We start from the raw sequence: 21,734 nt of genomic DNA on the forward strand, positions 1-21,734 counted from the left end.
GAAAACAGTTCAACCTATTACCCACCTATTAATCAGACCTTACAAATCGATTGTTTTTTTTTCTTCATTTTCTGTGTACATACAGACATATATTTTACAGATTCATAGAAGCAACTAGCCTTTTAGCTACCTGTTGTTAGCTAGTATTAATATTGTTATAGTTCATGTGTGATCGAGCTTGTTGCGAAAGTTAAATAGGAGTTACTTCGTGTAAAAATCTAAATTCCCCCGGGCTCCTCTCCACAGAGGTGCGGATGGCGGCGAAGTTAGTCTAATACCAGGAGGATACTCTAAATGCATACCTGGTGTCATTTCTATGAATGTCCACCCAACACTAGGTACAAAGTAAAATAAAACAAAACGCAATTTATTCAATATTTCTGTTTTTACTTTTATACTACGTCCACTGTTACTTAATCTTATTTATTTATATTAAACACTATATTTAAACATTCGTTCAAGAACTAGTCTATATAAAATATATATATGGTTATGAATTATTTCTTACACTAATCAGTTACTTAGTTCACAAACAAACAGTTTAAGTATAGATTCTCTACATGGGACAATTAGGAATAAAAATAACTTTACAAACTTTTATATACTTAAACACAAAAAGTTTTTTAACATTACATAGAATTCATAATAATGTAGACCGTAGAAGTGTTAAATACTGTTGAATGCGACATCACAACTAATGGTTGTGATCCGAGATCTCAATTATAAATATTTGACAGGTTTACAACGGCGCGGAAAACTGCGCGCAATCATACACCACGACACATCCTTCATATTGTTTCAAATATAAACTGGCATTCCTATTGTATAAGACAAATACATTTTCCGTTTTCTATGATATCATTCATTGGAAACTCATTTTCAAAAGTGATGGGTAAATAGAGACAGAAATATTAAAAGCAAGCATGTACACTAAAAACGAATTAAATAATGTAACAAAAAATCAAAAGCACAATCTGTTTTTCATGAACTCGTCATGAACGCAACGCTAAGTACTTTCATAGAATACAAAAAAAATACCAAAGCAAAGAAATATTTTACTTAGCCAAATAAGAAACTTAGAATTAATTTGCATTTAAACTTTTTCCATTTCTTCCCTCAATCTAGAAACGGTGACCGGTGACGGCGGAGTAGTCGGAAAATTTTACCCTTTTCCAAACATAAGATGCATTTTCAGCACTCTTTTTATTTTTCTTTCAGTGTCATTTCTTAAACCTTATTGCACACACATAGGGTTTAATTTTTAACGGTCCTCTGAGGAACTGAAGGATTAAAGTAATACCGGAAAAACAATTACTTTTGAACTTCGAAAATGGAATCTTAATACGAATAACAAAAACATTGAAGCACACATCATTTCACACCATTTTTTCACAAAACAAAGATTTGTCAGTACTTACATTCAATAAAAAAAGCTATCGTACCTTGTCCTAAAAACGATTTTTTAATAAGTGGCAGTTGTTTTATTGTAACTTTTAAAGCTACGTACACACCTGGCCAACGAATTCCAAAAATTAGATTTTCTATCCTTCGATACTCAGAAAGTTTCTTTAGTATTCTTTGTCCAAAAGCCGGGTCTAATGCAACACTGTTTGTGTAACGATTAAAAAAACGTATATTTATATTTTATTTAATGTTTTATGTTCGATAAAAAGTAAATAGGCATTATGTGAACCAACGTGTCGTGTGGTTTCCGGCACCAATATAAAAAAATAGGACCACTTAAATGAAGAATTCCAAGCTTATTTAAGAATTCTTCATTTAAGCGATGCTAGCAGGCTAGCAACCTGTCACTATTTGAAGCTGAATTCTAAAATTAAACCTGAACGTGGTCTATCAGTCTATCAAGACTGCTGCTACCCCACAAGGGATATAGACGTGATCATATGAATGAATGAACTGAACTATATTAGACCCCATCAGTTGTGCACGCACGTACAGAAGACCCGGCTTTATGTGTAATTAGCTTGCCATACATGTTTGCTTATTTAAAAAAAAAAAAGATTTTTTTTTAATTTTTGAATTTTCTTGCTGCGTTACTCCCTCAGTGGATTTGTACCGAGAAGAACTACGATATTATCCGGGCCCATGCCCGTTGCTCGTATCTCAAATGTTGTTCATATCGAACAGCACTTGAGCGATCGTTCGCGAAGCTTCCACGTTGCTTAGAGCAATCGACGATAGGTGAGATTCGTATGAGCGAAGTTGCCTGAAAATAATATTAAAATTTTAACGAAAGTTCGACTAACAAAGCATGGTGTTATTACCGCCTTAATAAGTTTAATGATTGCAATTCTTCGATCTGCAAAGATCGATACTAAATGTGCGAATTTAACGCTTTTATTTTGTACTCCTTCTACAAATTCGTTGAGTTTCTCACCCCCAGTTTCTCACCTACACTTTTCTCAGAAATCAATGATCCGGTTCAAATTCCCATTACTAAGAAATGTCTCGGCAAAAAAGGCTATTGACTTTTTGACAGCATATTTGACTAAACCGATGTCACCGACGGACAGGCAACTTACATATCAGTACAGATAGCTTTATATATTTTAAATTAGTACATATATATTATACTACATACATATTAATATAAGTAATTTTTTTATGGGCAATAAAGAAAATTTTATTTGTTATTGAATTATAGACATAACTTACCTCCGTCCGGTATTAGAATAAATAACGATGTTTCTCAATATCAGCGCCGCCGTCAACCGTATACTTTTCGTCACCGGCCCTTCGTTCTCATCCTGAATTAAAAAAAATTATTACTATAGATATATATACATAATAAATACACCTCTAGAGGAAACCTTAACAATAAATTCGAGCAAAATTTTAAAACTATCGTTACAAAATACCACATAAGACGACAGAACACTTAGGAGGTTATTAAAGAACTTTGACCATTTCACTCTCTAATAAATATATACGAGACAGATCATAGATTTAGTTAGCCTCGAAGTAAGTTCGAAACTTGTGTTACGAGATACTTACCCAACGATATTATATTTTACAATAAATACTTATATAGATAAACATCCAAGATCCAATCACAAAAAGTTCGTTTCCCATCATGTCCTGGCCGGGATTCTAACCCGGGACCTCCAATTTCTTTCACTTTATCTTTTAGGTCAACCTTATACAGTAAGGGAGAAGTAGACATACTCCAACAAAATCACTAAAAGTCTTTAAGGCGTTGAAATACAATACAATAAATATGTATTATTTACTCTTTTATGCAAGAAAATTAGCGAGCTATTATTTTTTTTCTGACTTTTGCACTCGCTTGTACACACTGGCAGTAAATAACACATTGACAAATTAATGCATAAAGAGCCTTAAGAAATATTTTCACGCTCTTCTGCCCTTACTTCTTAATGTAGTTTCCAAACTTAAGTTGAAACGTGCAATTTAAAAAAAAACAACGACGTGGACCTTCTTTCCAAAAGTCCGAACTCTAATCAATGGAAAATTAAAGAAATGAGTGACAAAACGAAGACAGAGACACACACACACACACATAAAAGCAACAAAAACAATCTAAAGGAAACATACACAATTAATTCTATGACGTGAAAATACACACACAAATTAACCAAAACTAGAATGAAAAAAACTAACAATTGACATAAAGAAAAAGTCCTATTTTAGTGACTATTTGAAACTCCAACCCTTATATGCCATTTCTTCCATTAGTAAATCAAAACCAATTTTATTTTACTAGAAGATGGCTCAATTTATTTTTACTAGAAATTTCACAAAGACTGCCTTCATTCGTAAAAAACAATAATTAAAGTATTCTCATCATTTATCATTATCATTAACAAGTATACATACATACATTCTGTCAGAAAAGTATCGGGAATGGATTATTTATTTATGGTTCCAAATTCAAATTTTTTTTTTTTTTGTTGTTGTTAGATTGGCACATTGGTTCCATTTTGGCGCGGAGTTTGAGTTGCATCTGTTGTTTACATTAAATACAGTGCTATTTTTAGTTATATCATATCTAGTGTGTATTGCTAATTTCATAATGGATAAAAATATCGAACAAAGAGTTTGTCTTAAATTTTGCATTGCCAATGGAATATCCTGTTCGGAGTCACTGAAAATGTTACAGAAGGCTTACGGTGAATCGACTTTATCAAAAACTCGTGCTTATGAGTGGTACAAAGCGTTCAAAAGCGGTCGAGATGTGGTGGAAGATTTGCCTCGCTCTGGTAGGCCATCAACGTCTGCAACTGAAGTTAACATCGCAAAAGTGAAGGAAATAGTGACTGAAAATCCTCATTCAACTTTGAGAGAGATAGCCACCGAACTTTCTGTATCTCACGAATCGATCCGTACCATTTTAATTAATAATTTGGGTATGAAACATGTTGCCGCTCGGCTAGTCCCAAAAGACCTGAATTTTTTTCAAAAACTCAATCGCATGAGAGTCGCTGAGGACATGCTAGAACGAGTCAATTCCGACCCAACATTCATGAAACGCATTGTTACTGGTGACGAGACGTGGGTTTACGAGTTTGACATGCAAACTAGTCAACAAGCTTCGGAGTGGCGCCTTTCTGAACTGAACCGAAACCGAAAAAACCACGCCAAAGTCGTTCAAAAGTCAAAGTCATGTTGACTGTTTTCTTTGACTATCGCGGTGTTGTGCACTCGGAATTCTTGCCGGAAGGTCAAACGGTAAATAAGGAATATTATTTGAGTGTTATGCGGCGTTTAAGAGAGCAAATCCGACGAAAAAGGCCAGATTTGTGGAAAGAAAATTCTTGGATTTTGCACCATGATAATGCACCTTCGCACAAGGCCATCATTGTGAACGAATTTTTAACCAAACACTCAACAAATACCATCGAGCAACCACCATATTCACCAGATATGGCTCCAGCCGACTTTTTTCTTTTTCCTAAACTCAAATTACCACTTCGTGGCACCCGTTTTCAATCGGTAGAAGACATAAAAGAGAATTCGCGGCGAGAACTGACCTCAATTCCGGAAACAGCGTTTAAAAAATGTTTTGATGATTGGATTATTCGTTGGCGTAAGTGTATCGTTTCTAAAGGAGCATATTTTGAAGGTGATAAAATAAATTTGGATGAATAACAAACAGTTTGTGTATTATTGATCTTTTCCTGCTACTTTCTTGACAGAGTAGTACATATGGTCACGTCCATATCCCATGCGGGGTAGACAGAGCAAACAGTCTTGAAGACTAAATGGCCACGTTCAGCTATTTGGCTTAATGATAGAATTGCGATTCAAATAGTGACAGGTTGTTAGCACATCGCCTAAAAAAAAATCTCAAGTTTGTAAGCCTATCCCTTAGTCGCCTTTTACGACATTCGTGGGTAATAGATGGAGTGGTCCTATTCTTTTTTGTATTGGTGCCGGGAACCACACGGCACCATTAATAATTAACAAGTATATAAATGTCAATTGCCAATTGTAATGTAAACAAACACAAGGCAAAACAAGACGACACACAGAAGCAAGCATGCGCGCTCACCAGCTGCTCCGCCGTGCGTGCGCTGTCGGCGCGGTGCTGTGTAAACATAAACGATACAACCTCAATGCACGGAATATGAGTTGAACCGAAATTGAATTTGCTTTTTAGAAGCAGCTTTTTAATTTAGATATTGTTTGAGGTCAATAATAAGTGATAACATTGTATTTCACATAAAAACATCGCTACGCATTTATACCTTTAATGTAACACGTTTGATGAAACGATGAATTTACCAAAAATACGTACAGTTTCCAAATTGTGGCAAAAAAATTTTTAAGGACAATTTATCAAGTCTTCATTTGCCCTATACGTACAGTGGACAAAATGTCAACTTAAGTCCCGAGCACTATGTACTTTGAAACATCATTAGTTCTTTCTAATTGCCTCACACCAGATAGCACCAATTAAGTATGTAACCCAATCTTCCCTCTTTCTCTAACCCTGAAGTTGACCAAGAAGATAAAGAGAAATTTCCATATTGTTAGGAGATTTGATACTTTTGGTTACTTTCTAAATATCTAATTTGACAGTGCCCTAACAACAATTTTAACTAGTGCCATCTGGTGGGAGAAATAGTTAAAACCCCTTTGACATTTCATCGTTTCTCGCTCGTAATTTATATTAGAGTGCGAAATATTGTGTCCTATTTCAAAAAAACATTATGATTGAGTGAGTAGGCATAATATGTTACGTGCGCGTTATTGTTGTCTAGAGATATTGAATCCTCAGAAATAAAACTGTGTCAGAATGAACATCACCACACAGGATCTTTGCAGAATCACCTTGTTGAATATTATCGTATGTGTACGTAAGTGAATTTATTTGGAGTAAACTATTAAACGCCATTGACAAATCATTCGTGACGAGGATATTGTCAAGAAACTGCCGTTAGATGACGAGCAATAATAGTCTTTATCGTATTATGCTCTCTTTCACACAAACTTTTGGATCCTCTTTTGGAAAATCCTCTGTTTCAAGTAGAGCTAAATAAATAAAATATAGGCTTCAATACATAATATTAAACATAAAACTTACCATCAGCTCCCTAGGGTTGAACATGTCAGCCGCGTGTTTGTTGAGCGCCGCCAGCGCCGCGTTGGGCGGGTACCCGAGCGAGACCGGCTTGTTGCCGTCGGCTTCGCTCGCCGCGTGACGGCGGGAATTGTATATCGCTTTCAGTGCCTGTGAAGTTATATTAGAGGTCTTACGATCTTTGTGAATAGACAGATAAATATCTGACAGATAAATCGCAATACGGCTACATAAACAAAAGCAGTTTTATAACAAAAATGGTCGTCATTGAAACTAGTTCGCAGCTGGCCTTATCACATTTTATCTGATGAGGCAGACAGTCAGCTATTTTGTGAAAAACGAGCAAGCTAATTTCAGCGATACATCAAACTTTGATGTATTAATTTTAATTTATAAGAAAAATCTTACTTTTATGTTTCTGACAAAATCACGATATAGAAATTACTAATTCAAATTTCCAACTCAAATTATTTGCGCGGTGATTTGAAATTACTAAAATTGATTGTGATTTGAAGCCGTCCATTTTGGCGCGGTAACTAATTACTTTCGTACGGAACAGCTGTTTTTTTTATCACGAATACATCATTGGCCCCATAGGAAAAGTTGTTCAGTGTGATCGTCCGAGCTAGTATTTGAAACGTTTCACCTTTGAAACAAGTCAGCCTGTATAACCTCTCTTCATACCGCCGAGCTTGTACGAAGAGAGTTATGAATGTGGATGAAGCGAAGGAAGTATGCAGAGATCGTGGCAAGAGGAAGAGGTAATTTTATGTATGTATGTATGTATGTAAGGCTGTATAACTCACGTGCGCGGTGCAATGTTTGTCGGTGAGATGGTTGAGCAGCGCGAACGTCTTCCTGGGCACGCGGTCGCAGTCGAGCCACTGGCACGGCGCCTCGCCCGCGGCGCTCGCGGGGCAGTGGGTTCGCGCCGCGTGCGAGAACACCTCCGCCGCGTTCGCGAACGATCTGAAACAATACAACATTTTCATTGAACAATATCACGATCTAAAACAATAAAAATTTTACATTGAACATATCAAAAGTTATGAGAAACATAGATAATGCTAAAACAAAATTTAATAAATGAATCGTCTCTTTATTCATATATACAAATAATCTGGTCTTTACCCGTCAATGTCTGATCTGAATGAATAAAGAAAAAAGCCACAATCAGCTTTATGACTCAATGATAGGATTGAGATTCAAATAATGACAAGTTGCAAGCCCATCGCCTAAAAAAAGAATCCCCAAGTTCATTACGCATTCCCTCATCTTTTACAAAGCAGATGAATTACACAATTTTTTTTTTTTCAAAAATTTACACATGCCTATTTTCCAAATCTCGTACACATTCAACATACATACATCATCACGTCTATATCCCTCGCGGGATAGACAGAGCCAACAGTCTCGAAAAGACTGAAAGACCACGTTGAGCTTAATGATTATAATTCTTATAAAATAAAACAAACATACTTGTTGCATCCCCTCCAATGGCAGATCCAGGGCGTGTCGTCGAGAGGGGGCGGCGGCGGCGTGGCGGGGGGCTTCGGGGCCGCCGCGACCTGCTTCTAGAACAATCGGCATGTGTTAAACCAACCTACACAATAGAGGATTGGTTCTTAGTGAATAATGACATTTATACAAGTAAAGATGCAAGTGCCGTGTGGTTCCCGGCAACAATACAAAAAAGAATAGGACCACTCCATCACTTTTCCATGGATGTCGTTAAAGGCGACTAAGGGATAGGCTTACAAACTTGGGATTCTTTTCTAGGCGATGGGCTAGCAACCTGTCACTATTTAAACCTCAATTCTATCATTAAGCCAAATAGCTGAACGTGGCCATTCAGTCTTTTCAAGACTGTTGCCTCTGTCTACCCCACAAGGGATATAGACGTGACCATATGTATGTATGTATACAAGTAAAACCTTTCTGCAAAAGACTTTAAGGGGGCATGTGACACAAAAGTTATAATCCCACCGCGTACATTAGTTTGAATACTAACCGATGCCCTTACGGTGAGAAAAAACATGGTGAGAAAACCTGCACATTCAAGCAACTGGATGTGTAACCATGATCGATCCAATGCGGGTCAGGTTCCCCTGCTAAGGTTGCGGAGGTCAGACGTCGGAGTCGCTTCGTGTATAAAAACCTGACTCACCCAATCCAGGATCCACAGTCAAACAGTATTCCTTCCTTGGCTTCAAATTCAACATCTCTTATGTATATCATAAAGTACATCAGTTGAATTACAGCTGACTGCTCATAAATAGGTACAATATGAACCCTGTCGGGCATCGCAATTTTAAAATAATATGGAACATCGGGCAGGTTTATGTCGGCTATTATCCTACTACTATTATAAAGGCGAAAGTTTGTATGGATGTATGGATGTTTGTTAATCTTTCACGCAAAAACTACTGAACCGATTACCATGAAATTTGGTATGTAGGTAGCTGAAGACCCAGAATAACACATAGGCTACTTTTTATCCCAGAGTTCCCGCGGGATTGATAGGGTTTCCATGCGGACAAAGTCGCGGGCGGCCTCTAGTGTTGAATATAACAATAATAAAAAAATGTCGTATTATATTTGGAGTTAATATTAATAAGTAATTTAAATAAGTAATCTCCAGAGTGGTAAGGATGCATCTGGCCGGAAGGAAGTACCCACCTCAGTAACAGGCTGGTTGACGATGAGCTCTTTATCACCAATCTTGGTGTTGCCAACCATCACTGGTTGACGGGTGATCACTTGCCGCATTTGAGGCTGTGGTTTCTGTTATTAACAACAATTGGTTATGTACGAGAAACATAAAAAAAAAGTTAAATACTTAGACCTTACGAACACTTGATTTTTTTTTTACAAAATTGTGAACATCACAAAAACTGCTTAACAGATTTTGATCCTACATACATTTGAAATTTCATCAAGATCAGACCCGCGGTTCGAAATTTATCACGATACATAGACATACTGTTAAGTTTTCTATTTTTTTTTCCACAGAATTGTAACTAACACATAATTAACTAACATACTTAAATTATGTCAACCTAGAAAGAGAGCATACTCCGAACACAAGCCACTTCATGTGCTTAAATGGAGTCTCAAGCCACTATGTTGTTAACCTCTGAAGTGATAGAATAAACATTTTTTATTTTCATATTCATATATATGTACATTTATGTATACATTTTATGTACATAACATTTACGTAGGTATGTCTAACAATAGTTGACACCGGATTATTCATATGTTTGCTATATTCTAAATGCTGACTGCTAGAGAATGCTATTAGCATTGAGTCCACCTATTGTACCTACCTTTGAGGCCCATTAAAAGTTAAAATAAATTAAAAGTTAATTGATAGGCCTAATACGGCCTCTGTGGCGCAGCGGTAGTACGCTTGTCTGTGACACCGGAGGTCCCGGGCTCGAATCCCGGCCAGGGCATGAGGAGAAAAGAACTTTCTCTGATTGGCCTGGGTCTTGGATGTCTATCTATATAAGTATTTATTATAAAATATAGTATTGTTGAGTTAGTTTCTCGTAACACAAGTCTCGAACTTACTTCGAGGCTAACTCAATCAGTGTAATTTGTCCCGTAGGTATATAATAGTATATAATACCTAACACTAAGCCTGTGAACTTACCCCACTGCTCTGTATAACACTCTGTTTAGTCTCTTGCGCCTGAGTCGCAGGTTGGGTCTGATTCCTCTGAGGTTGCACCACCCTGTGTACGGTCTGTTTGATAGGGGTGTTCATTATGATTTGTTGGTTGTTGGAAACTGCGATGATTTGCTGATTCCCTTGGAGCAGTTGTTGGTTGCCTTAAATCAGAAAAAAAATATATATTACATACATACATACATAAAATCACGCCTTTTTCCCGGAGTGGTAGGCAGAGACTACCTCTTTCCACTTGCCACGATCTCTGCATACTTCCTTCGCTTCATCCGCATTCATAACTCTCTTCATGCAAGCTCGACGGTTTCGAGTACTTTTGACCTGACCCTTTATTATATATTTATAACTTTTTTAATTGTATGTTACTTTGATTAAAACATTTCAAAATGAATGTAGTCTTGCCACAAAGAAAGTATAATATACGATATTTTTACGTATTCTTAACACCAGATTTACTAACTATAAGGTACCCATAAATGGGCCTTGGCGTCTGTGGCGCAGCGGTAGTACGCTTGTCTGTGACACCGGAGGTCCCGGTTACGAATCCCGGCCAGTGCATGATAAGAAAAGAACTTTTTCTTATTGGCCTGGGTCTTATCTATATAAGTATGTATTATAAAATATAGTATCGTTGAGTTAGTATCTCGTAACACAAGTCTCGAACTTACTTCGAGGCTAATTAAATATGTGTAATTTGTAAAAAAAAAATGGCTTGAAACCTACTAACCTTGTATAATCTGCTGGTTCCCCTGTATGATCTGGTTGCCAGACGAGGTGCCAATCAGGGCAGGTGGTTGCTTCTGCGTGACCACAATCTGCTGTTGCGGCTGGTTCACGATCTGAGCCTTGTGGGGTTGTGGTTGCGTCGTTATGATTGGCTGTTGACTTGGCGTTATTTGGGGAGTGTTCTGCGAATTTTTATTGTTTTTTTTTTATGAATTTTATTTTTAATAGTTTTCACTATTTTAAAGTTAAGAAACGTTTTAAATTTGAGCGATTATACTAAAAGTGAATAAGAATATTATTTTATAAACATAAAAGTATTCCACGAATTCTGGGCACAAACGTTAAAGCATATAAAGTATGAATTAAAATAAATAAAACTTCGTATAAAAAGCGAAAAAATATGTCGTATAAAAAATTACATAAAATATTTAAAAAAAAAATACTATCTATTAATTTCAAATCGATGCTAAATTTACCTATTTCTGTTCCAAATACCGTCTTAAATCTACAAAGGCCATTACAATAAATAATAATAAAAAAAGCTTTAAAAACAATATTTTGATTTACAAACAAGAGCCAGCCATATTTTTTTTTTTTTTTTCAATAAAACCGAAGCAATTACTTTTTTCTTTAAATTGTTTTTGTATGATATAGGATATTGTATACAGACATAACATGACAGTTTACTAACATTCAGCTCAATCAAACTTCGAATGACAATATTCATGCACAAAATCTACAACTCAACATCTAGAGGTATTTGCGCTGGTCAAATTTACTTCGTCTCGATTCGAGGAGAAATGTCTTTTCGGTCTAAGCCGCATACTGAGAACACTACATACATACAAGTAATCATGACTACATTCCTCGCGAGGTAGACAGAGACAACTCTTGAAAAGACTGGAAGGCCACGTTCAGCTGTATGGCTTCATGATGGAATTGGGATTCAAATAGTGATACACTAGCTGATGGGCTACAATAGCAATACGCCTACAATAGGAATTTTTCGATCATCAATCAATCCGTGTGATCACATGATCGATTCGTATTGGATCGATCATGGTTATACCTCCAGTTGCCTGACAATGCAGGTTGCCTCACGATGTTTTTCCTCACCCATGCATTTTCTATAAGGACATCAAATCATCCTATGTTACCCTGCCGTAATACAAACATTAGAAAAAAAAAATTTAAAGAAGAAATTTGAACTTCATTATTTCCAATAAATTTGGCTAATTCTTATGTTTCAATAGCTTCATCAATTATATTAGCTTTAACACCAACCAAGACTTTCAGATCGAGTCGAAATCTCAATGACGCATGCGCAAACACCAAATTAGCCACTACAAGTGCTTATAAAGTGCATGAACACCTGTGCGATGGCCGTTTTCACCACTGTGATTGGCTGTGATGTGCTCACAAGCGTCGGCTGACTCACTATCACCCTCTGAGTCGATTGTATCACGCCAGAGTTCTGTGCGTAAACACGTAGAAATAAATATTTACGGTACTTGAGACGGGAGCTTGAGATAGTCCCAAAGCAGGTTCTAGACTTGTATGTTAAACAAAAACACGTTCTTCTGCTTAAATTTTAAGAGCTAACTTTTGTCGGTGGAGTTAAGTGGAGCGTCCTCCACAACAATGATAAACTCGTTAGTTATACTTTTTTTCTGTGATACACAGATGTACAGATTACGCTGAATCTTTAATGGCATATATTTTCTAATTTATTTCATTTTTATTTCATTTCAATAATAAATATAGCGTAGAATCCTGGCTTAATTGCATCTTTTCATAAATACATTTCTCTCTTTTTAATTTGTTGGCTTACGACCTGCTACTTGGTTGCAAACTACTATTTGATCAAAAACGATTAGTTGCTGCAACCAAATTGCAAAATAAGTTTTTTTTTTTAATATGAACGGCTTATTGAACTGGCCATAGATATTGAACGGTCTTTACTAACATGAACGGCGCAAGAAAAGCTTACTTGAATACAGTTAACATATTATGAATGAATGATTATTAAATACCATCACAATGAAAATTTTTAAATGAAGAGTTAGAAGCCAAAGGAGAATTATTTTTTGCGACGTAAGCATGAAAAGTTTTCGTTATTCTTGATGAAAGGATGAAAATGATTAAGAAGTTTTCATGTTAATTTGTTAAGGTGCGTTAAAAGCGTCTGCGTGTGCGATTAGAATTGCAGAAAAAAAATTAAGCTCGATACCCATACGAAAAATCAACCCCAAATGTGCATCAATATATAAATTCGTACTTTTCTTTTGCCCAAGAGAAATTACAAAGATTAATCTGATTTATTTATTTATCTTTGTGTCTCCATTTCAAAGATCTACCGCATTCAGGTACAATATAGCGTCCTTAGTACATTTTATGAAATTATCCCCTTGCCCGTGTTATTTGGTTAGAGGGCAGAAAAATAATGTAATGGACAGTACTCGGGGTCTCCACAAAGATTAATTAATCTCAACAAAAGTTCAATTTATTTTTCGTGAGTATATGAAACATTACTTTTTCCTCATTGTATTAGATAAACATTTTAGTTCCATGAAATTTACAAAATATTATACACATCAATCAGAACATCGACATTTTTTGTCATCAGTATACAAAATATTAAATAAGTAGAAGACCCAGCAGCATAGCTAATGGAGAAACGAAATGGTGGTTAATACGTGAGAAACCCATGATTAATGCCACATAAGCGTGTTCGCTAATTTGTAACCTGTATGATTTGCTGTTGAGAAATGGCCTCTGTTGCCTGGGTAATAAGGCTGCTTAGCGTCGCCTCGTCCAAGCCAGCTGGGTTGTTGACCTTTCATTTACAAAATATAGATTAAACAATACATTAACTATACTCCAGCCTATATATAGCGTTCTCTTCAGAAAGGTCCGCCTTAAAAATACGATCCAGGAGTAGGTAAGTCAAGATAACCGGTTAAGACCCTGTCGACGTGAACCTTGCCCAATTTGGTTCATATTTTTTGCACTATATCAAAGTGCTTATTTCTTATGTCACCTTTTACGATATCTAGGCGAAAGGCATAGACTGGTCTCTTTCTAACACATAATACAAATATAAAAATATTAAGACCAAATAAGTGTAATATTGAAATGTCAACCTTACTGCTATGAAATAAGGTAGAGTTTATAATGCAATAAAAACTTACCGTCAAAGTAAGTGGCCCCCCTCCAGTGGGGCCTTGGACTATTATGATGGTTTTCTGCATCATGTTGCCGGGTATGTTCTGAGCTATGTAACTTAGCCCTCCTGAAAAACATACAATTTTCTTAAATTGTACATACAGTTTTACAGAGAAATATGGGCGAACGCCTGTTCTTAAAAATCGAAACCATAGGTTTCAATTGAACCTCTTCATACAAACCAAAACTATAAGTGTAGTCATGTTTCTCTACAGTACACTGTACAATTAAAGTTGAAGTAAAGAATAGGCCAATGCGAATTAAATACAAAACATTGATTTATATCGTCTTATGGTCGTCTTGAACATCCATAGAGGGTACAGACTTTCTATTCTACGCTCCTCTCTACATGGCAGGCCTGCCATTATTCAAACCTAGAATCGTCTTAATTTTAGTCGCTAGTTTTTACTTAGAATATTAGAATGAAATATTGTTCATATGAATAAATTTATTTGAATTGAAAAAAAAATACATACAGCTTTAAAAAAATTCTATGACAATTTTATGATTATCCTCCCTGGAACCGCTTATATTTTTTGAAACTTATACAGGTGCCACATCGAAAATACGACCTTCATCATAGGATTTCATTAAGGTTCAATTTTGTCTATGGTCTCCTACTATAACCTTCACTTTATAGACTCACAATCCCGCTAAAAAGAAAGTTCGAAACAAAATCTTCCGTTCGTTAGAAAATGAATCTTAATGTACAACAAAGCACCCTAATGTAAATCAAATGTAAAATTAAAAGCTCATTATAAATAATCTTGTAAATTACTGGGTTTATAAGATCCATTTTTGAATGACGTGAAAGCTCTAACGTACCTTGCGAAGTGCTAGGAGTGGCGATAAGTTGCATTGGCTGCTGAACAAACTGCGTCGGCTGTGAGGAGATTGTTTTCTCTGTAACGAGTAGAAAATTCTAGAATCTTCATATATATATATATATAAATATCGGCGGCCTAAGTGACGCAGCGGTAGTGCGCTTGTCTCTGACACCGGTGGTCCCGGGTTCGAGTCCCGGCCAGGGCATGATGAGAAACATTTTCTGATTGGCCTGGATCTTCGATGTTTATCTATATGAGTATTTACTATAAACAAAATTTTATCGCTAGTGTCTCGTAACTCTTAGTTCGAGGCTTACACAGCCACAGAGACCGTCAAAGTAAAAAGGCCAAGTAGAAAAATAGAAACTCAATAACGACAAAGATCACTCGCCTTGTAAAATAATCTGTCCGGATTGCGATGCGATGATGTTCTGAACATCCATCGGCTGCACTTGCAACATCGGCTGTTGTACCTGCACATTATACAATACTTTTATATTATGACTTCGTGTTTAAAAAGAAAAAAAAAATATCCCAATTGATATTAAAACTGAAGTTAAATTGTGCTATAAGATTACCGATAGTATGGTTTATACATACATACATATAGTCACGTCTATATCCCTTTGCTGGGTAGACAGTGCCAGCAGTTTTGAAAAGACTGAAAGGCCTCGTTCAACTGTATGGCTTAAAAATGGAATTGAAATTCAAATTGTGACAAGGTTGCAAGCCTACAAGAGGAATCCCAAGTTCATAAGCCTATCCCTTAGTCTCTTTTTAAGACATCAATAGGAAAGATATTGAGTAATTCTATTTCAAAATGGCGGAACCACACGGTACGTTAGTATCTTTCACGATAAATATATATCTAGATAAACATAACCATAACCCAGATAATTTTATTATCCCTAATGAGGTAGCTCCGAATTGAATAAATTAAAATATGAAAAGATAAATTACAAAATAGTCACAATTAATTTTAAAAAAAAAACAAATTGTTTACTTACCTGTAATGTAGGCGCCTGTACTTGTAAAGTGGGCTGTTGTACTTGCATTGTAGGTTGTTGTACCTAAAATCATAAGTTAATTATTGTTTAATCTCTCTGATATCAATCATAGTGTTATTTCTGAACTTTTTATCAGTTGTTGGCGAGTTCACTTGCGACCGCGTGAAGTGATAAAATCAGGATCAAAAAGGTGAACCCCGGGCTCTTATCCCCTCCCTTTTAGAGGAAGTGAGGATGTAACCGGGACAAAAGTCAGGAGGAAGAACATCAGCTAACCTGCAATATGGGCTCCTGTATAATAACCGGGTTGTCAGAGCCTGCCACCAGCACCGGTGGTTGGATCACCTCCACCGGCTCTTGTTTGGGAGGTGCCTGTGAACACATCAACACACAATCCTTACTTCCTTTCTAAAATTAGTATAAATCCGAAAGTCTGTCTGTCTGTGTGTCTGTTTCACAGCTAAACCGCAGGACCGATTCGAATAAAATTCGGTATGCATGTACTTAGTTAAAAACCACGTTTAAAGATGGAATACTTTTTTTTTAATCAACCCTTAAAATAAAGGGTTGATTTCCTCTTATTGGCGATGGGCTGGTAACTGTCACTATTTGCATCTGAACACCATTGTGAAACCATACAGCTGAACGTAGCCTTTCGGTCTTTACGAGACTGTTGACTTTGTCTACCCCGCAAGGGATATAGACGTGACTATATGTATATGTATGTATATATGTGTCAAACGAAAATTCCTCCTTGATAATCAAACCTCTATAATGTACCTTGGTACGTATAGCCGAAGCCACCAATATCCCGGGCGGTCGCTTCAATAATGTACAGACATGGAATTAAATAAAACTAGGATTTGAACAGCGGACGCAATGATCTTATTGAAAACACCAAGAGATCTTTTAAGCTCCAATGCAAGATAAGACCTTGTCTTTAAGTATTTCTTAAGGACACAACATATAAGAAAAATATCAGCGCTATAACTTATCAAGGAATCGAACTTTCCAAGGAATCGAGGAAGCATACCCTGGAGTAGCGGCCGAAAAATAAAACATAGGAAGAAATATGTAAAGACTTAGGACTTAAGGTTATGGTAGAGATCTTTTTTGGCATTAAGTCCATCATCGGTAACCCTGTCACTGTCACTAAAAGCGATGTCTTCCTGGTTACATGTTAATTATGTATAAAACTTCCCCAAGAGAAAAGATTAGCAGGTGGCGCTCAGTTAACTTATAGATAGACGATGATGGATGGACAAATAAAATTATAACCTAACTTAATCGTCACCAACTGGTTTGAGTTGTATCAAATAGCAAATATACCCGAAGGCTAAAGAAAATTTATAACATGAGCGACAAAATAAACCAAAAGCTTAAACAAATAAAATAATAAAAAAAACCTAATCGTCATAGTCACTTACCATCAGGTGAGATGGAAGACAAATGCCTTATACAATAATGAATAATAATAAACAAATACAGAGAGATTATCAGAGCATCGGTGAACGCACCTTTAAGGTCTGAATATAAAGCGTCATGCACAGGAAGGCCGAACCATAAAACCATAATAGCCCATATACCAAAACGATACAAAAAAATGCTCATAAGATGAGGGAAAACATCGTGAGGAAACCTGCATATTCAACTAATTGGATGTGTGATCCAATATAGATTAGGTTCTACTGTAAAGGTTACGTATGTCAAATGGGATTCGCTTCGTGTAAAAACTTGATTTACCCGAACCAGGAACATGGTCAAAGGCGTCTGCTCTCCTAACCTGACTAACGCCAAGTGAAATAACACAGGCAGAGTCTTAGTCAGAAATCAATATCAAAACACGAAGAGAACCAATGAGGGGCTTTCAAAATATCAGCCACCAGATGTCAGCACTTAGGCATCAGATCAGAGCATCAGATCGGCATCAGAGCACTTAGGCATAACATCAGAGTTGACATTGGAATTCTGACCTTTTAGTAAGTAGGAAAATTAGTGAAAATGGCAAAATATAGTAGTTAAGCAACAAAAGCACAACACCAATAATATAACATAAGTGACATATGTACAGCGTGTTTTTCCTAATCCTAATAACATATAAAGTTAAACGAGTACACACAGCGCCAATAATATGATGTGAATGAACATACACCGTGTTTCCCTAATAAATAAATATATACGGGACAAATTACACTGATTGAGTTAGCCTCGAAGAAAGTTCGAGACTTGTGTTACGAGATACTAACTCAAAGATCTATACTATACTTTATAATATATACTTATATAGAAAAAGTTCTTTTCCCATCATGCCCTGGCCGGGATTCGAACCCGGGACCTCCGCTGTCATAGACAAGTGTACTACCTCTGCGCCACAGAGCCCCATAAAATATATAAAGTTAAACGAGTACACACAACACCAATAAAATATAACGTGAGTGACATACAGCGTGTTTCCTTACCAAATCCTCTTCATCTTCGAGCGCGGACGCTGCGAGGGCCGCGTAGAGATTGGCTGCGGTTTTTGAGACACTTTCTTGGGGTGTATTCTGTTAAATAAATTATAATATTATAAATAATAATAAACAAATATTTTTATAAAAATATAGATAGATAGATAAAACTCTTTATTGCACCATAAGAGTAAAACATACAAAACAACAATATAAGGACAGATTGATAACAAACATTTTGAGCTTCGGTGGCGGAATGGTTAGCGTTGAAAAAGTGTGCCGGGTTCATGTTTTAAACCCCACTACTGCCACCTACTGGCACGTTTTTTGAATTAACTTGATTGCTAATCGAAGCTCTTTCAAAATCCATTCGGATAACTGCTTTTATTATATAAGGTAAGTAACCTATTCCTCAGGGTCGCAAAACGGAAGTAACGACTTGATCATAGACAAGAAAGATACAAAAGGGAGGAGTGGAGGATACTCCTGACTGAATAGAAACATTGAATTTGTAATTTTGTTAAAATTTCACTATTTAGGTCTATAAGTTATTAGTAGATTTGTGTATCAGCAATTGTCTGTACATGACTGTTTATTGTCTTAGGTAAATATAAAAATAAAATTAAAAGATATATATTATAAGCTATGGTCAATCGGCGACTATATATATATATATATATATATATATATATACAAATTTTAATAGTCAGTACATACAACTTAATTTTGTTATTTTCAATAATTACTCATAAAACAAGCACGATAAATTTGTTACAATTAACTCAAAAGATAAATACGTACCTCTCTTTTCTCCTCCACTTTAACCTTCTTAGCTGGCGGTTCAGTATACGAATGGTCAGTCACCACCGTATCGACTATATCTTTCTCGCATTTCACCAGCGCCGGCACATCGTTTTTAATCACGATCTGATCGTTCTTATACACGATAGGCGCCTGAATCTGTTCGCTTTTCAACTGAATGATCTGTCCTTGGTCGTTCTTTATTTGAATTATTTGCCCTTGTTCGTTCTTTATTTGAAAGTACTGGCTGCTGGGTTGAATGACCCCTTGGTCGTTTATTTGGATGACCGGATTGGGGTCGGACTTAACTTGGACAATTTGACCAGTCTCGGTTATTTGTATGGTGGGCGCGTTAATTTGGGGCGTCATTTGGACGACTTGAACTGGAGGGTTAGACTTTTTTTCGAGTAGATCGGCCAGCATTTTGTTTTGGGCTGTTTTCTGTAATACAACGAAGAAAATTGTTAAATTTGATATTATTATAGTGCTAACAACTTTAAATCTCATTATGAAGGACGTATTTAGAATACTGCAGAAACAGGCAGGAATCTTCCTTTTTAGGCAAGAATCTTTTTAGGCAAGAATCAAAGTCTGATTCTCAAAAAGAAAGGGCTCATTCTATAGCTACCAGTAAAAGATACGTGAACTTACGATAGTTAATTGCGATTGTTCGTCAATTTGGATTTGCACAGGCTCCTCTTTCACTCCTGTAAAAAAATGAAAAATTAACAGAAAATAAATAAAAATAATGAGTGTATCAAAAATAAATTGCAAATTATCGGTAAGGAAAATTACATTATATAAAGTGCGATAGGCAATCTTATATTTTATAGACAAAAAAGGCATTGTTTTGAATACAAAACAGTATAACGCATTAACTTACCCAATGTTTCTTCTTGAGCATTAATAATAACCTGAAAAATACAATCATTTTAATTCAAATTACTCTTGAATAACCACATTTTATATCATAATCTGATGGTAAGCAGTTACCTTATCTCCCACGGGGGTCGTACTAGCAACGCCTCCAGGTGTTATTGTCGTACACTTGATGAGAGCCTCTGGATCCACATCCATTCCCTAAAACAATATTTTGTTTAGAAGAAAATTTTACTCAGTAAAAAAATCACATAATTTTATGAAATTACAATTTATTGTTATACACGGCAATTTCAACATTACAATCAAGTATTTATAAGCTTTAATTAATGTGTATACACATTATTAGATTTTACACATATTTCATTAGCTTATCTATAACAAAAAATTGTTAAATTTATGTTTAAAAAAAGGTTAGCAAAATAGAAGTTGACTGTTGATAATGCCTTACAGATTAGAAGATGGATTTTTGTCCGTGTTACATACTCTTTGGAGAGAACAAAACGCCAGTGGAATCATGAAGGACATTATTAAAGTTATAAGTTTACAAAAACTTTACCTGGCTTGATTGTATGACCGTAGTGCTTGGACCAACTCTCTGTTGGTTTTGTTGCCTTTGAGCCACCTACAGATAAAAAAATAATGACTTATTCATTCACAAAAATCAGTATAGTCTATGGTGTTAGAGAATAAAGGTGAACAATAAATAAGGTTTTAAGGCAAAATCCAAAATTATTTATATATGATTTTCCTTTTTTTTTTAATTATCAAATGTGTAAATCTGTAAAGGAATGTGACTGATTCACTAGTAAATTAAATCTGTTGTCATCGACAAGTCTCTCTCATCGAAACTTATTTCCGTTTTAACTGTCAGGTGTTTTTTATTTTTTCAAATAAAGTGATGAAATGTCCGTATAACACCACACTCTAAGATTTATTTCATCTGCTCTTATCTGTTTAGTTAGAAAAATAATTATCTATATATCATTTTCCTTCTTCTTGACGGACATACAAGATCAGACGAAATAACTGGGCGTAAGAAATTGAAATTAGGCACGTATTTCTTTTGAAATAGTAGAAAAGCAGTTACGGATAATTTCCAGAAATTCCAGGTATTCCGCATGGTATTTTTTTCGGTGTACGATGGTCACCAAAGGTGTAGGAGAGGCGGACAAAAAAAAAAGTTAAACAGTACAACGTTAGTGTAAAATAACAATTTTATTATACAATTCAAAATTAATTGTTATATTTTTACTACATCATGCGTCGAACAAGCTATTGCGCATGCTTGTAATTCACAATTTTTATTAATATTAATATTCAATTTGTTAGATTTCTACAATCCGCAAAGAGTAAATAGTAAGTGTATCACCATTTTGTCGCTCCATTTTTTGGTTATTCTCTCTTTCCCATTATGCATTTCATAATATTAATTTGCGAGTAGATTTTTTTTTCAATATTTCATTTGCATAACTTCCAATTAATTTTTATATGTTGAAATTTGTAAAAATAAATGAACTATTCTTTGTTAACTATATTTTGGGGCTTGAGGCTTTGGGC

General features: G+C 35.7%; 1 protein-coding gene across 9 annotated transcripts in view; it reads right to left on the bottom strand.

The window, feature by feature from the left end:
• Positions 1-383: 383 nt before the first annotated feature.
• The window catches only part of LOC106135596 (AT-rich interactive domain-containing protein 2), a 33,569-nt gene continuing 12,218 nt past the window's right edge, over positions 384-21,734 (bottom strand). For 4 of the 9 annotated variants that reach the window (XM_060950195.1, XM_060950196.1, XM_060950190.1 and 1 more), the window contains exons 17-38: positions 20,734-20,799; positions 20,289-20,375; positions 20,179-20,209; positions 19,947-20,002; positions 19,296-19,736; positions 18,489-18,590; positions 16,321-16,416; positions 16,045-16,107; positions 15,429-15,510; positions 15,036-15,113; positions 14,177-14,277; positions 13,732-13,821; positions 12,358-12,459; positions 10,987-11,167; positions 10,224-10,402; positions 9,245-9,349; positions 8,045-8,139; positions 7,372-7,534; positions 6,569-6,715; positions 5,534-5,569; positions 2,677-2,768; positions 384-2,227 (exon numbers count right to left, since the gene is read on the bottom strand). In XM_060950195.1, coding sequence (XP_060806178.1) covers positions 2,125-2,227; positions 2,677-2,768; positions 5,534-5,569; positions 6,569-6,715; positions 7,372-7,534; positions 8,045-8,139; positions 9,245-9,349; positions 10,224-10,402; positions 10,987-11,167; positions 12,358-12,459; positions 13,732-13,821; positions 14,177-14,277; positions 15,036-15,113; positions 15,429-15,510; positions 16,045-16,107; positions 16,321-16,416; positions 18,489-18,590; positions 19,296-19,736; positions 19,947-20,002; positions 20,179-20,209; positions 20,289-20,375; positions 20,734-20,799 — 2,496 coding nt within the window. In that variant the 3' untranslated portion in view covers positions 384-2,124. The remainder of the gene's footprint in view (positions 2,228-2,676; positions 2,769-5,533; positions 5,570-6,568; positions 6,716-7,371; positions 7,535-8,044; positions 8,140-9,244; positions 9,350-10,223; positions 10,403-10,986; positions 11,168-12,357; positions 12,460-13,731; positions 13,822-14,176; positions 14,278-15,035; positions 15,114-15,428; positions 15,511-16,044; positions 16,108-16,320; positions 16,417-18,488; positions 18,591-19,295; positions 19,737-19,946; positions 20,003-20,178; positions 20,210-20,288; positions 20,376-20,733; positions 20,800-21,734) is intronic. The other 5 variants (XM_060950194.1, XM_060950193.1, XM_060950191.1 and 2 more) reach the window with 5 other exon arrangements.

The sequence above is a fragment of the Amyelois transitella genome, chromosome 21, assembly GCF_032362555.1.
Source record: "Amyelois transitella isolate CPQ chromosome 21, ilAmyTran1.1, whole genome shotgun sequence".
NCBI classification, from domain to species: Eukaryota; Metazoa; Arthropoda; class Insecta; order Lepidoptera; family Pyralidae; genus Amyelois; species Amyelois transitella.